Source organism: Stomoxys calcitrans, chromosome 4 (genome assembly GCF_963082655.1).
Source record: "Stomoxys calcitrans chromosome 4, idStoCalc2.1, whole genome shotgun sequence".
NCBI lineage: Eukaryota > Metazoa > Arthropoda > Insecta > Diptera > Muscidae > Stomoxys > Stomoxys calcitrans.
Genome location: NC_081555.1, coordinates 125107451 through 125124984, shown reverse-complemented (window position 1 = coordinate 125124984; position 17534 = coordinate 125107451). Strand labels below are relative to the sequence as shown.

General features: G+C 40.5%; 1 protein-coding gene across 1 annotated transcript; it reads right to left on the bottom strand.

The window, feature by feature from the left end:
- Positions 1-13884: 13884 nt before the first annotated feature.
- LOC106081986 (transcription factor btd) lies at positions 13885-17324 on the bottom strand. Its single transcript, XM_013244276.2, has 2 exons — positions 16072-17324; positions 13885-15950 (listed from the first exon to the last, which is right to left on the bottom strand). The coding sequence occupies exons 1-2, from the start codon at positions 16629-16631 to the stop codon at positions 14354-14356; spliced, it is 2157 nt and encodes a 718-aa protein (XP_013099730.2). The 5' UTR covers positions 16632-17324; the 3' UTR covers positions 13885-14353.
- Positions 17325-17534: the final 210 nt, after the last annotated feature.

Below are 17534 nucleotides of genomic sequence, written 5' to 3'. Positions count from 1 at the left end.
TAAAAGTGGGTCGCTCCACAGCGTTAAGCCAAAAGTGTTGAACAACAAATTTCTACTTCGTTGAGCAACAGCAGCTACTTGGCGAGTTTTCCCAAGAACTTTAAGGATCTATACACTTGTTCAACACACGTATACCTAATAATGTCATTGATTATTGATCATAGCCTCCTTATAAAACAGAACTAGCTGTCAAATAGAGATTTTCCATTCTGCCAAGAAGCAGATGCGTGTGTCAAACATTTTCACTGATCCCTGTTAACTGGAACATGTACTCCACCACTCAAGGACCACTTAAGTGGGCGGCGCAACTTCTAAAGGATTTCCAAAAAGGTGAAGTCCCTAGAGAGGGAGCGTGTGAGCATGTCGTAAATCTATATTAACACGAATACTCATGTAGATAATTGTTTAAATTTGACATCTAATGCAAAGTGTCAAATCTCATAAAATTCTTGGAATTATAGCCACAAACAATAAGCGCGTGTCGAACTAACCCTAAAATTATTAATAGCAAGTAAAACAACCTTAAGTTTGGTCGGGCATAAATTTTTCTATACCCACCGCCTGGTATGTAGATATGAACGACTTTTCGGTGAAATCTGGTGAAAGTGTACCATTTTGGAACAGAAAAAAGTCATTAGGGCAAAGAAAATCCTTTGGGCTGGTTCGGATAGTGAAAAGGCGAGGCTAATACTGAAAGGAGGTTAGAAGGATATCAGTATAGCTTTCGGGTTAGCTATAGAATATTTGCGACTAGTTATACCAGGGAATGTAGGAATAATGTTGAGACGTTGCAGCATTTCCTATCTCATCGCCTCTCTTTAGCGGCTAAGAGAAACCGGTACTTAGGTGGGAACACAATACCGGACATGAACCGACTAGGTAACTTTTTAATATTAAAAGCGCACAACAAGCGGATTACTAGCCATTATGGCATGGGGCGGATTAATATCCGCTCCCTCCATTCAACCTAACCTTACCTAACAGAACCTGGAAGCAATTAAATGAATTTAGAAGTAATGGCCTGAACATAGAGCTAGTAAACTGAACCTGAAGGCAGATGTTAACCTATCCCCCTATGCCACAGAACATCTGGGTCCAAATCCTGGCGAGAACATCAGAAAATATCAGCGCTTGATATACCCCTATTATTGCCGGCGACATTTGTGAAATACGAGTATTCAGCCATGTCAATCTGTTTTAAAAAGATGTGACGCCATACGATTCGCCGTTCACATTCGTCTATAAAAATGTTTTCATTTAACTTATATTTGAAGCGGGCATCCCTTATTGATATGAGAGAGTGTATTGCCCCGTTCCTTAATGAAATATTCGTTTGCTTATTTGGTTTTGCCAACAAAATCCTGTCACAATCACAAACGATTTTGAAACATAACAAGGTTAGGTAAGGATAGGTTAAAAAGAGGGTGCAGATATTAATCCGCCCCATGCCACCTCTAAAAAGAAAATGTAAGTCACGAATTCCGTGCTACTTACAAAATTCTTAATTGTTTTCCATGCCACGCCCTAAGTTCGTTCATGTCTGGTATTGTGTCCGCACCTAAGTGCCAGCATCTGTTAGCCGCGAAACCCGGGCAGGAACTGCTCCAACGTCTCATCATCTTCCCCGCAAGCCCTACTCATGCTATCACTTTCTGCACCGATTTTACATAAGTGGGCTCGTAGTCCTAAGTGTCCTGTTATGATACCGAGAGCTATACCTACCTCCTTCTTGCTTCCTTTCAGTCTTCTCACGATCTTTTCTCGTCTTCTCACGATCTGGATCTCCCCATAGGATTTTCACCGCCCTAGCGACAATTTCGCTGTACCATAGGTTTTCATGCGCATTCGTCGCCCATGCCTTTAACTCGAACTGCGTTGACCTGAAACGCTTTGGGTTAACCAATTTTATTGACGGCAATTGTATGGACTTTTTACTCCTCTATGGCACGGCACATAAATGTTAAACTTCTTTTTACATTCCAAGATTGTTTGTGATCTTACCGTCCCGGTTGTTATTGCCCATTGCCCCATGGCCATTTTACTGTCCGCAGAGATGTTCACACTCGACGTCCTCGCGTTAGCACCACACCAACTCACGCATATCGTGATCACACGAATCTCCGCCAAGACCGTATTATGATCAGGCAGTCTAAAACAGATCCCTGGGTTCCCAATTTAGACTCCTAACCCTACTCTGTCTTCTAGCTTTCATCCATCTGTATAGCACGATCTCCCAGATGGCAATACTAGGGTCATTCCAAGACTGTGCCGCTGGCAGCAATGCCTTGTACTCGACCTCAAGTATTCGATCGGAAACCTTTCATTTCTTCCAGGTTTCCTATCGTCGCCTCAATTATGATGGTATGAGTTTTAAGTCTCATGGGCGCAGTCTCGCAATTAATCTGTATGTCAATGGGTCGGATATCTAGAATAGTCTCCAGTGCCCTAGTGGGCGTGGTCCTATGCCAAGCTTCGCCTATGCCAAGACAACATGTTCGCTGAACCTGTTGTATTATCCTTATCCAGTTGGACCCGTTTCTCCATCGACTTTCTCGTTCAACAATATGAATGTGTGAACAATGTGTCTGAAGATGTTGTGTCACAACTCTTGAAATGTATGTAAGAGCTGTCAAATGTGACAGGAAGTATTTTGGTACACTTGATGGTTGGAATCATTACTCTATCGACTTTAACCTTCAGCTCATTACTAACCTCATGCGTATTTGTAATCAACAATGTGGCTGAAGATTTGGTGGCTGATATCTTCAAATCTCTTGCAGCGAAATAAGCGACAAGATCTTTGAGGTAGTCGTTTAACCTATCGCAGATGCCAACAATGGGTGATGCCATGATCGTACAGTCGTCCTCATATGATTCGATCTCAAGGCCGTCTGGAGAGGGTGGAATAGAGAATAGGTAAAGGTTGAACAGTGCCGGAGATACCACTCCACCTTGGGGTTTCTACGGGTTTCTGTTTCATTCTACGGGGTTTCGACTTCTTATCTCTAAATTCCACAAACGTCTAGGACATGCAGGGACTTGTTGGCGATTTCCTCTAATAGTTTTGGCATGTCGAATGCTTTCGATAGGTCCCCAAAATCCTACAAAAAGTCCTACAAAATGTCCTGGGCTGTGATGTGATGGGCAGTTGTTGTGCTATGCAGTCTTCGAAATCCATGCTGAAGCTCGGCGAATGGAAATTCTTCAACTCAAGCGTCTTGGCTGCTGGTAAGAGAGGAGAGATCGGTCTGTAAATCTCCCCTTGCTTGGGTCCTTTCGAGGCTTCAGTAGCGGGATCACTCTGTCCATCTTCCAGACATCTGGTACCACAACAGAGCTCAAAGACAGGTTGAGGACATTCTACAAAATGGCCTGGGCTGATTGAAGCCATGGCAAATGTGTGCGGTGATGGCATGCAAAGCAGTTGTTGTGCTATGCAGTCTTCGAAATCCATGCTGATGCTCGGCGAATGGAAATTCTTCGACTCAAGCGTCTTGGTTGCTGGTAAAACAAGAGAGATCGGCCTGTAAGACTCCTCTTGCTTGGGTCTTTTCGGGGTTGCAGTAGCGGGATCACTCTGTCCATCTTCCAGACATCGGGTACTATAACAGAGCTCAAAGACAGGTTGAGAACAGTTGTAAGGTACTCGACTTCAGGTAGATCCATACTCTTCAGCATCAGTGTAGGAATTCGGTCAGGGCCCAACGCCTTGGATGACTTGGCGCAACGTATGACACTCGTAAAATCTTTGATAGTAAATTGTGATGGCTGTCCATCGGCTCGTATAGGACGAATGGCTCTGCTCCTGACCTGCTCAATAAATTGACGATTACTCAACCTGGTACATCTCTCCGAGTCAGTGGGGTTTGAGAGTGACTTAACAGTAGACCACAGCTTGCCTAAACCGGTACCTTAGTTACATTGCTTCAAGTATTTCAGCCACGTACGAGTTTTCCTCTTTTATTCGCTGACTACCCTGTTTATTGCAGACTCTGCCCGCTGATTCGTTTGATATCCCCTTACTATTGCTGACGACATTTGTGAACTATTCAGCCATGTATATCTGCTCTAAAATTTAGTTTCGCCATGCGATTTGCCGTTTGGACTCGGCTTTAAAAATGTATTCATTTAGCTTAAATTTGAAGCGGACATCCCAGCGGACATTATATGAGTGTAGTATTGTTCAGCTCCTTAATGGAATGTGCGTGGGCAAATTTGCTTTTGCCAACAATATCCTGTCACAATCACAAACGATTTTGAGACAAAATTAAATTTGTTGAAATATTTGCTTTCAACAAAAATTTTGATCAAATCAGAAATAGACAAAACTTTCTTTCAAATTTGAATTTTGGCGAAATTTTGTACGAAACCCCGATTTTGAAAAAAAAAATCAAATCTCTGACCCAATTTTTTACGAAAATCTAATTTTGGTAAAATTTACTGTAATGATAAAATATTTTGAAACAAATAAGAGCGTGCTAAGTTCGGCCGTGCCGAATCTTTTATACCCTACACAATTGATCGCATTTATCGAGTTCTATGCGCGGTATCTCTTTTTAGACAAACATAGAATATTAAATAAAAACTGTTATGCTATTGGAGCTATATTAAGTTATAGTCCGATTCGGACCATAAATGAATTCTGAACATTGTAGAAGTCATTGTGTAATATTTCAGTTCATTCGGATAAGAATTGCGCCTTGTAGGGGCTCAAGAAACAAAATCAGGAGATAGGTTTATATGGGAGCTGTATCAAGCTATTGATCGATTCAGACCATATTAGACACGTATGTTGAAGGTCATGAGAAAAGCCGTTGTACACAATTTCTGACAAATCTGATGAGAATTGGGCCCTCTAGAGGCTCAAGAAGTCAAGATACTAGATCGGTTTATATGGCAGCTATATCAGGTTATGTACCGATTTGCGCCATACTTAGCGGAAGTCATAACAAAACACCTCATGCAAAATTTCAGTCAAATCGGATAATAATTGCGCCCTCTAGAGGCTCAAGAAGTCAAGACCCAAGATCGGTTTATATGGCAGCTATATCAAAACATGAACCGATTTAAACCATACTTAATACAGTTGTTGGAAGTGATACCAAAACACTACGTGCAAAATTATAGTCAAATCGGATGAGAATTGCGCCCTCTAGAGGTTCAAGAAGTCAAGATCCCAGATCGGTTTATATGACAGCTTTATCAGGTTCTGTACCGATTTACGCCATACTTAGCACAGTTATTGGAAGTCATAACAAAACACCTAATGCTAAATTTCAGCCAAATCGGACGAGAATTGCGCCCTCTAGAGGTTCAAGAAGTCAAGATCCCAGATCAGTTTATATGACAGCTATATCAGGTTCTATACCGATCTACGCCATACTAAGCACAGTTATTGGAAGTCATAACAAAACACCTAATGCTAAATTTCAGCCAAATCTGACGAGAATTGCGCCCTCTAGAGGTTAAAGAAGTCAAGATCCCAGATCGGTTTATATGACAGCTATATCAGGTTCTATGCCGATTGACGCCATACTTAGCACAGTTATTGGAAGTCATAACAAAACACCTAATGCTAAATTTCAGCCAAATCGGACGAGAATTGCGCCCTCTAGAGGCTCAAGAAGTCAAGATCCAAGATCGGTTTATATTGCAGCTATATCGAAACATAGACTGATTTGAACCATACTTAGGGTAGTTGTTGGAAGTGCTACCAAAACACAACGTGCAAAATTTAAAGAAAATCGGATAAGAATTGCGCCCTCTAGAGGCTCAAGAAGTCAAGAGCCAAGATCGGTTTATATGACAGCTATATCAGGTATTGGGTAAATACCCAATAAATACCTTTTTTGGATATTTAAAATTTTGCCGATATCTTGGACATACAAATATTTTCCAAACAATTTTTGACCTGATTTTCTGATCTCATAAAATGGAATTTTACTTATATATAGCCGCTATATAGACCGATCTCCAAACTTAAAGTCTTGAGACAATAAATCATTAATTTCATCCGATTTCGATAAAATTTGGCACAGTGAGTTCTGGTAGACCCCTACCCATTTCTGTGAAGCGTGGTTCAGATCGGACTATATTTTGATATAGTTGCCCTTACACCGACCGCCCGATCTCCTGATATATGGTATTGAGGCCATAAAAGATCCATTTCCACCAGTGTGTTCTGGTAGACCTATCCATTCCTGTCAAATGTGGTCCAGATCGGACCATATTTGGATATAGCTGCCATATAGACCGATCTTCCGATATAGTGTAATGAGCTTATAAAAGGAGCATTTTTCATTCGATTTCAATGAAATTGGGCACAGCGAATTCTGGTACCCCTCTTAAACTTTTTGTTGAATATCGTCAAGTTCAGACCATATTTGGATATAGTTCCCATATAGACCAATATCCCGATATGGAGTATTGTGCTCATAAAAGGAGAATTTTTCATCCGATTTTGATGAAATTTAAAACAGTGCGTTTTGGTACCCTCCTAAATCTTTGAGTTGAATATCGAAACTCACTGTTTAAATATCAATACTCTATATCGGAAGATCGGTCTATATCGGCAACTATATCCAAATATGGTCTGAACTTGACGATATTCAACAAAAAGGTTAAGAGGAGTACCAGAATTCGCTGTGCCCAATTTCATTGACATCGGATGAAAAATGAAAAATTTTTCCAAAAAAAATTTTTTTTTGTTTAAATTTTTTGTTAAAGTAAAATTTTGATGACATTTTTTAGGAAAATAAAAACGTGTTATTTCAAACTAGCACTATGCACTATTCCAGTCTTTTCATTTAGTTAGCCCAAGCGAAGGAGAAATTTTGGCTTAAAGGTTTTAGCTGTAAAATCCATTTCTCTTCTCTGTGTACAATATGTGGTAAAAGTTCAGCTTAAAGCACCATTTGAGTTATGAAAAATTGTTTAACAAATGTTCAATCTCTAATTGTCCCACAATAAAAACCAGGCGTCGACTTGCTCATAAAAGTCATGTAATTATTAAATCAAATTTAGCCAAGGGCCTAATCAAATACAAAACCATTTCCATACATACATGCAGCCACCACAATAGCCATAAATTTTCTATTAATAATGAAAACCTCAATAAAAACAAAATTAAACATCGAACCGACAGAGCGGAGAAAAACATTAAAACACCAACAGAGATACGAAAACTAAAAGATGATAAACTTTTAAACACCTCCGTGTAAAGTCGACAATCCCCAGTGCCAGCCTCGCTAAATAGCAACCAGGGAGCAGAAAGCGAAGCCATAGATGGATGGATGACTGGATGGACGAGACGATGGGAAAAACTATTAACCGCGTTGACAGTTAAACACATTTTGATGCATGTTTTCGGGATCGCTAGTTGGGGCTGAATGGTTTTTCTAAAGATGCCACAAGGTAAGTAAGGTGCTTTCGAAGAACGAGCAGCAACTAGAAAAATAAAACATCATTTTTGGTAATGATATAATGTTATGCTTTCCAAATGGTCTTATCCCCTACCCTTTGGGCTCTCGCTCTCTATGTGCTTGGGGGCATTGGGTCTTAGAGGTTGTCAGTTGAGGTTAGGTGGATGCCAAGCCCCCCTCAAGTTATGGCCTGCATTCGTTGGCTAGCTGGCTGCGGCTGGGGATCATTTTGGGAGTTGCCACAACAACACGCACTTTATTATAATTTTTTCTCGTAAAAAAAAAACTGCATCAACATAACATGGTCGACATGGTGCTGCTGGAGTCCCCATGGACTCCATGGAGTGGTGGCAGGAATGGGAAACAGCCGTAGTCAGTTTAAGCGCAAATTTCAGCCTCCAGCTAAATACTTGTGGTTGTTAAATGTGGACTTTTTCCAACGTTAGTTTTTGATTGATTTATAACTCAAAATCCCAAAAAAAGACGAAGATTTTTTTACTGGGGACGAGTGAAGGTAACCAAAACAGAAAAAAAACTCTTAGTTTTTGTTTTAAATCATAATCATGTTTGAACATTTGTGGCTTCAAAACTGAAGAATTCCAACCTCAAGAAGTTCTGGCCCGAAGTGCATTTGGGTTGGCCCCAAAAAGACACAACCGACGTTTGTTTTGTGGTCCCAGTTAATTATGATTAATGATGATGTTATGATGCGTTAATATTTTCTGTTTATGTTGTGAACCACAACCCTCACCCTCACCCCCACTCGCTTATCCATTTCGCCTGCTTAAGGTTGTTGGTATGGAGATTCCATGGCTTTTTGTGGTTAGTTAAGCCTTTTGAAGAACTGTATGCTGCGTTCGCCAGCCAGGGCCATGCAATTGTCACAATATGCCATTGCTGACAATCTTGGGAAAACTTTTCAAATGCCACTCGAAATGCGTAAATGTGTAGAGGCATGAAAGACAAGGAGGTAACTATCCTTAGCTCCTCTTCTACTCAAGCGTAATTAACCCTTGTGAACTTGTTATCAAGCATCTTTTGTCTTACAGCCAATACCTATCTTTGGACAATTAATTTCAAATTTTTTTTTTTATAAATTATTTCAGAGATTTATCTTTGTGTAAACTTTGATACTTTAATTGTTAGTTTTTTGTTTGTCATTGTAAACTGTTGCAAGCATAGACACACGTGTAGCCAGTTGTAGTAGAGAATTAATTTTGTATCAAAAGTATGCTATTGATGTGGAGGCTCCCATGGTAATTTTTTAGGTATTAAATGTCAAATCAAATGAAATTTTACCCAAGCAGGTACTAAATGATCGAAATAAAGCATCTTCAACATCCAAAGGATTACTTGATTCAGCATTCTAAACTATTCCATTATTTGTTTATTTGAACATTTTTCCTTTTCAATTGTTCGAATATTTGCAAAGTCATGAATTCTCGAATAACGATTAATCGATTGTACAACCTAGTATAGGAGATACTAATCTAGTCAAGCCGTATATAACATAGTGCTCGATAGCACTAACGGTATTAATATCAATTGATATTATTTCTATCGATACTATTGGCAAAGTTAAGTTTTTTCCAAAATTTAACACAAATAAGCGATCCGACATCCTATAAGATACACTGTGCCTATAGAAGGTGCCTTTTTCCTTCTTTCATCCGATTGGGCTAAAATTTTGTACAATAATTTCTCTCATGACTTCCAACTGACTTTATTAAATTTGTTTTTATTCGAATTGTACATCTGGAGTTCGTTCTATGTGGCAGCTATTTCCAAATATGGTCCGATCTGGACGATGTACGCCACTCAAGTGTAGAGGTCTATCAAAACTCACTGTTTCAAATTTCATCAAAATTGGAAGAAAAATGCTCCTTTTATGGACTCCATACTCTATATCGGTTGATCGGTCTATATGGCAGCTATATCTAAATATGGTCGGATCTGGACGATATTCAACATAAAGGTTAAGAGGTGTACCAGAATTCGCTATGCCAAAATTCATCGAAATAGGATGAAAAATACTCCTTTTATAGGCTCCTTACATTTAATCGGGATATCGGTCTATATTGCAGCTATATCCAAATATGGTCCGATCTGGACTACATTTGACAGAAATAGGTAGGGGTCTACCAGAACGCACTGTGCCAAATTTCGTCGAAATCGGATGAAAAATGATCAATTCATTGCCTCAAAACTTAAAATCTGGTGATCGGTCTATATAGCGGATATATATATAACTAAAATCCGATTTTATGAGATCAGAATATCAGGTTTATATACAAAGAATACAAAATCATGAAAATTTTTTTGGAAAATATTTTTATACCCAAGATATCTGAAAAATTATAATATCCAGCTTTTGGGTATAAATGGGTAAATATCCGGGTATTTACCCAATTTACCAGGTAAATAACTTTTGGCTATTTACCCATCGCGAAATACCACGTGCAAAATTTCAGGCAAATCGAATAAGAATTACGACATCTATAATCTAAGTAAATCTCATCGGGATATCGGTTTATATGTTAGCTATATCAGGTTGTAAACCAATTTAAACCATACTTAGCACAGTGGCTGGAAGTGATACGAAAATTCCATATTCAAAGTTTCAGCCAAATCGGATATTAATTGCGTCCTCTAGAGGCTCAATAAGTCAAGAACTAAGATCGGTTTATATGGCAGCCATATAAACCATATATCTGACATTGAGACCATACTTGGCACAGTTCTTAGAAGTCATTCTTCAACTGTATATGCAAAATTTCACCCAAATCGGATGAGAATTGCGCCCGCTTGAAGCTTAAGAAGTTTAATCGGGATATCGTTTTATATGGTAGCTATATCAGGCTATGAACCGATTTAAACCATACTTAGCACAGTTGTTGGAAGTGATATCAAAAAATCATGTGCAAAATTTCAGCCAAGTCGGATAATAATTGCTGCCTCTAGAGGCTCAAGAAGTCAAGACCCAAGATCGGTTTATATCAGGGTTTCAACCTATTTCAACCATACTTAGCACAGTTGTTAGAAGTGATACCTAAATACCATGTCAAGACCCCAGATCGGTTTACCACTTTATTGTCATTGGTTAGAACAGACGTCTCAGTCATTGTGTCCGTCATGACAGGTCACTGTCTAATCGGAAAACATACTTACAGACTGCAGGTTGCCAGCAACCACTTTTACAGAAGCTTAGAGGACGGCGAAGAAGAAGAGACTATAGAACAACTTCTGTGTTTGTGTCCCGCACTAGCACTAGAAGGAATTCCACTTAAGGTTCCCACTTATTTGAGAACCTGTCTGATTTAGCGGATGTGCACATTCGCAAGTTATTTATTTGGCTTTTAAAGCGATCGGGATGGTTTAACGGTAGGAACTAGAAGGCATCTTCCTTCTTCTGTTCCCGTGGTATTACAATGGGCAAAAAGTCTAAGTTAGGCCACTTAAACCTAACCTAACCTAGATCAATTTTTTAATTTTGTATTATTATAGATAGATATAATTATTGAATATAGTAAGGGCATAGGGGGTTCCCTCGCTGTCATAGGTAGCATTTCTTGAAATTGAAGGTGCTTTCAATAATGTAAAACCGACGTCAATCATGAAGAAGCTGGAGTTTCTAGGCATCAACACTGCCATAAGAAAGTTAAGTAACTTAGTTACTAAAAGATGCATTGAGAGGATTGAGATCTGTAGATCTAAAAAGATGTGTCAGCAGAGGATTTCCTCAATGAGATACTGTCTCCTCTGATGACGTGGCTACTGCGGTTAGGGGAAAGTTTTTCAGTACTCTTAGAGATATACTTCAGTAAGCTGTACCTACGACGGCGTATTAGGCTACCGAAAGTGGTCTTGGCGTAAATCCGTGCAAGACAAAAATACTTCTTTTCAGCAGGATATACAAGTTACCTACAGTAGCACCTGCCTTCTTGGGGGGAGAGAAGGTTCTATTTACTGAAAGCGCAAAGTTATGCTGGACAGGAAATTGAACTTCAAATCCAACATTTTGGAAAGGGCAAGAAAGGCAACTATTGCCCTATACACCTGCAAGAGAGCCATTGGTAAAAGTTGGGGGTTTAAAGCACGTACCACGCATTGGGTATATACTGCAGTTGTCAGACCTATAATGCAATATGGTGTTGTGGTCTGGTGGACGGCGCTTCAAAAGTCCACCTACTGTTCAATAGTCAAGCGGATCCAAAGAATGGTTTGTTTATGCATCACAGTCGCACTGAGGACCACACATCTGATGCACTGAATTTAATGCCGCTTTTTGAAAAAGATGCAGTACTTTTACTATTCCTTATAGAACCAATTGGAACTACGATATCCCAGGTAATAGAAGTTGCATAAAATTTTATGCAGATGGCGCCAAAATAGACGACCAGTTGGGCTTTGGGTTGTACTCTGAAGAACATGGACTGGTCATATCGCTGCACTGCAGTGTGTATTAAGTGGCTACGATGTAATGTCATAATCACGATTGGCATAAATATCTTCTCAGACAGCCATTAAATTCCTGGATAATGTATTTCTAAATGCAAAAACCGTCCTCGACTTTCGCAGATCTCTCAACGAGATGGCTGAACAGTTCATGGATGTTCTGAGTGCCTGGACACAGAGATATCCCGGGATATTGAAGATCGGACGAGCTTGCGGAACTAGGAACTAAAGGGTGATTTTTTAGCTATTATCTTTGTGGCAACACTGATTTATAAAGCTCACACACGTTTCGTGTTTTGTTTCACGATCAAACATCTTCAGTTTGGTCTATAATTTAACCATGAATCATCTTACAAACGAACAACGCTTAAAAATTATTGAATTTTATTATCAAAATGCGAGCTCTGTTAAGAAAGTTCATCGCGCGCTTCTTCCCTTGAGCGACGAAGCTAATTTTTGGGTACCTAAAAAAAGTATTGTTGTTGAGTATTGTTGATTTGGAGTGAAGATGAAGCCAGAAGCATTGCAAGAACTACCAATGAATCCAGAAAAAGTCACATTTTGTTGCGGTCTATGGGCTAGTGGCATCATTGGACCGTACTTCTTCAAAGATGATGCGAAACGTAGCGTAACTGTGAATGGTGAGATGAGATCCAACTTTTTTTTGCCCAATATGCAAGAGATTGACCTGCATGACAGGTGGTTTCAACACATGCCACACAGCACGCCTAACAATGGACTTATTGAGAAGCGAGTTCGGTGAACATTTTATTTCACATTCGGAACCGCTCAATTGACCGCCTAGATCGTGCGATTTAACGCCTTTAGACTATTTTTTGCGGGGCTATGTTAAAACTCATGTCTATACAGACAAGCCCGCTTCAATTGACGTATTGAAAGACAACATTGAAGTATTTATTCGTGAGATACCAGCCGAAATGTTGGAAAGCATATGCAAAAACTGGACTAAGCGGTTGGACCATTTGAGGCACAGTCACGGTCAACATTTGCATGAAGTAATCTTCAAACATTAAATTATATGGACCGTACTGTCGATTAAAATGAAGATTTCGGGATTTCATTTCTTTTATTTCATTTATCTGTATTTTATATGTTATTTTTTTTTTTTTTTTGGGAATCTTTCCTATAGCTCTTAAAGATCACCATTTACTCCACACATTCCAGTGGGACTGGAATCTGTGGGTATGCCTCTAGCTATAAGTAAACTTATGCTTCGGGATCAGTCACGAAGGGCAACGGATGTTAGATGGTGACTAAGAGGTGTGTTCTGAATATTCCAAAGTTATGTGGCCTAATATAGACATGTGGTGGTCTACCGATTTACTGTCGCTGGCTAGAAAGGACATCTCAGTGATTGTGTTTGTCATGGCAGGTCACTGTCCGGTCAGAAAACATGCTGACAGACTAAAATTCTACTGTGTGTGTGTGTGTCCTGCAATGGCGATCAGAAGGAGTTCCACATTAACTTCTCATTTTCTCGAGAACTTGTCTGATTAAGCGCATGTGAACTTTCGCAAGTTGTTGAGATTCTTAAAGCGATCGGGATGGTTCAACCTAAGGAAAGAGAAGGCATCTTCCTTCTTTTGTTCCTGTGGTATCACAATGGACGATGAAGTCTAAGTGCGTCTGATGGGAGACTGCCACTTAAACCTTACCAAATGGAGAGCATTTTCTATTATTGGTCAACTCCATTTGCCCCTCTGATCCTTAATGGAATGTTCGTGGGCAAAATTTGCAAATTTTATTTTGATCATCTCTATTACCATTAACTTCGAAAGAGAAATGAGTCCCTTTTAAGGATTTCAGTTCCATGTTTAAATAACAACAATTGAAAATTTTGTTAAAATTTTTTAGTATTTTTTAATTTTTTTTTTATTTAATTTGTTTTAATATCTTAAAGACAATATAATATTTATATGAACATAACAAGAGTATTTACTTAGATAATCTGGATTCTCAATACATACATACATACATACATATATGGAGTAATAAAAATGAAGCGTAAATATATACAAAAAAGCTTAGAACTAAGACAAAAAAGTGGTAACTTAACAAATAAGCTGTTATATACAAAAGGTAGGTGGGCCCCCCAAATGAGAGCATTTTAAAGACCAAACAAAGAATCGCAAAGGGGGAAAGAAAAAAAAGCAACAACAAATATTACAAAAGCTATATATAACTTCATCTCTAAGGGCTAATATGGGCTGAAGGAGCGTGGGGGCGTGTTAGTTAGTTTGGGCCTAGGGACTGGGCGGTTATGACTACACATAAAAGCAACAATCATCTACTAACGCTTAATGCAACATTTTGTCTTTGTAAGGATATCATCCCCAGGATTTTGTTTTAAACAAAAACTCTAAAGAAATGAAAAACAAAAACGGTCAACCGTTTTCATAATTTTTGCACTTTTTCTAAGGGTGGAGGCTTCTTGGACTCTTTGTTGTTTTGTTCCCTTATGCGGTAGCATGATGAGGATGTTGATAGGCTGCCGCCGCAGCCCAAGGATTATGAGGATGATGGTGAAAAGCCGATGTGGCCCCTGCATAGGATGAGGTGGCGGTGAAGTCAGCATAGGTGGGATATTCCGATTTCATTTGTCCTATTAAACCGGAATAGGTGGAACTGTGTTGCATGTGCGGATGGGCATGGGGATGGTGATGGTGATGATGATGTGAGTGGGGATGTGCATGTGTATGGGCTGCATGATGATGTTGGGTCAGGGGCGATGAGGAGCCACCACTACCAGCCCCACTATTGGCGGAGGGTGATGACATGGTGATGCCATACTCTGCTAACTGAGTTTCGCTTTGCATGGTCAGGGCGCTGTAATTATTTTGGGAATGTTGCTGTTGACCATTGGCCTGGGACGATTGTTGTTGCTGTTGTTGTTGGCTTTGTTGCATATTGGCATTGGCGGCCATAAGACCCGTTATATTTGAGGTAGCGACGGTTGAGGATTGGCCTGCAACTGAGGATGGCTGAGAATGTTGGTCCATGTTATTGCGGGTAAGTTGCTGATGCTGTGATTGTTGTTGCTGCTGCTGTTGCTGGTGCTGTTGTTGATGATGCGAGTTCCACAAATCAAAGGTTGGCGGTGTATTCTGTGACTGTGCTGCATGTCCTGCTGAGCTTGAGGAAGAATTTGCCGTCGTTGTGGAATTGTTAGCCGCGTAACTGGAGGAGCTGAGATGGGGCTGGAACAGAGAAGAGGTCTGATGATACAAATTCGAGTAGGGATTATAGCCAGCCGGTACATCAGGTTGTTCGGTCTTCAATTGTATTTGGGGTAATTGGTTACTTTGTTGGCTAGCTGAGGCCGAGGCACCCAGCCTCTGAGCTGTCTTCACAGTGGTGGCCGCGGAAGCTGTTGGTGTGGCCGCCGGTATACCATTGGCCATGGAGGGCGATTTGGCAGGACTGGCCTTTTCTCCGCTAACCACAGGCTGTTGTTCATTAAGTTTTTCCTGCTTAATGGCAGCTGCCTGCTCCTTGGCTTCTGCAGCTATGGCTTTTTTACTTTTCTTATCCTTGAAATGGGTCTTCTTGTGCTTGCTCAAATGATCACTGCGTGAGAATTTCTTGGAGCATATGGGACAAGCATAGGGACGATAATTGGTATGTGTGCGGCCATGGCGTTGCAGCTCATCGGAACGGGAAAATCTTTTGCCACAAGTCAAGCATAGGAAGGGCCTTTCGCCGGTATGCCAACGCAAATGGGTCTTGAGATGGGAAGCCTTGCCATAGAGACGCTCACAGCCGGGTATATGGCAAATGTGTTGTTTGCGGCCACGCTCATCGGGTCCCACTATGGGTGGCAGGCCGGACATTTCATTGGTGCAATTGGGGCAGGTGCAACGCACCGAACGCCTTTGCAATTGCGTCTGGAAGGCAATGTCATCGAAATTGAAACTGGGATAGGTTTGACCCGACCAAGGTTGATACAAACGATCCTGATGGGAGAACCAGGCGCCAGCGGCAGCCGAGGCCGCAGACATGCCAATGCCATTGCCATAATAATCGGAGGCATATTGGGCATAAGGGAATTGGGTTCTGCAAGAAGAAGAAAAGGAAAGAAGAAATTAAAAAATAGCACAATTGTTTTTGTAAGTATTCTTTGCTAAGCTTAAAGGTTAAAAGTTTCCTTTTTCCCTATTTCCTTGTCCATACATACCTTGTGGGCAATGCAGCTGTATAGGCGGCTGCCGTATTCCATGAATATGCTGCTGAAGCTGCAGCAGCCGCACCCAAATCTGTATGAGAGCCGGATAGGGGCGATGCCGAGGTAGCCGATGCAGGAGGACTTGAGGAAATTGAGGCAAATGATTGGGCGGGCGAAGGGAAAATGCTTGGTGACACTGAGGCCGATGATGAGGCTGCCGACTGTATGCTCGAATTAGGTGATGCTGAACCCGTTGACGATGGCTGTGACGGATATTGCATTTCCAATTTCATTGGATTGCTGCTGCACACGGATGCGGAAATGGAGGAGTTATTGCTGCTGACATTGCCAGCACCAGAGGCGGTGGAGGAGGCAATGCTGGATTTGTTATATAAAGCCATGCCACTAGTGCTGCTGCTGTTGGCTAGAAGTGAGCTGCTGCTGGTACTGTTGCTGGACGGTGATGTGGTAAAATCACTTAATTGGGCCAACGCCGAATGGGAATGTGTGGAGGCTGCAGCCAAGGAGGCTGTCGCATAGGGATTTAAGTAATTGCAAGCTGCATCAATCATTTTGATTGAGATTTGTGTAAATGTCTTGAGGGAGTTGAGGAATTTTCACTTTAAAGTTTTAGTCCACAGTTAGTGGAAATCTTTTGGTTCACTTTTTTTTTGCTATTTCACTGTTCCTTAGCTTAAAGACTTTCCTTCATTTTGTTGTTTTTTTTTTCCTTTTTTAAAATCTATGGCACTGTTTTAATTGCAATTTTTATTTTCACAAGTTTCTTTTTTTCAAGTCTTTTTTGCTTGCTTGCATTGTTGATGATTCATGGATTTGAGGATGTGTTTTTTATTCCTTTTTTTACGTAAAAAGTTTTGTTTCTTGTTTGTGGGTTCGCGCTTTCCGATAATTACTATAATCGGGAAAACCGAAAAACTTAATTGCAGGAATCAATTTACTACTGCACTGTGCAACTTGGAACGTCGTTATTTTGCTTGCTGCGCCAATAACAATAATAACAAACAACAAGATGTGGCTTGTCTTCCAAGACTTGGGAAAGAAGACTTCTTCTTCTACACAGTTGGCGGCTGTCGAACAACCGACGACCACGTTGATGGTGATGATGAGGTTTGGTTAATAATAATTCCCAATAATATGGCAACGGTGGCCTGTGATGTTTGTGTTCTTAGTTTTTTTTTGCTTGAATATCTTCCAGCTCGAGACGACGAACGAGTACGTTTTCACAACGATACGTCCACCGGTAATTATCGATGCCGACTGAATGCTTAAACGCTGCGAGAGAGTTGACTAACGTCCATACGAATTGCCCAAACACACACAGAAAAATTTTTGTATGCTGCTTCTTCTTCTTATTTTTGCGCTGAGTATTCCTCTTCTTCTGTCGTTTATTACGAGTATTGCTGTATGCCGCTGCTGCGAGGAGATGTGTGTTGACTAGAGAAGTGTATGGTGGA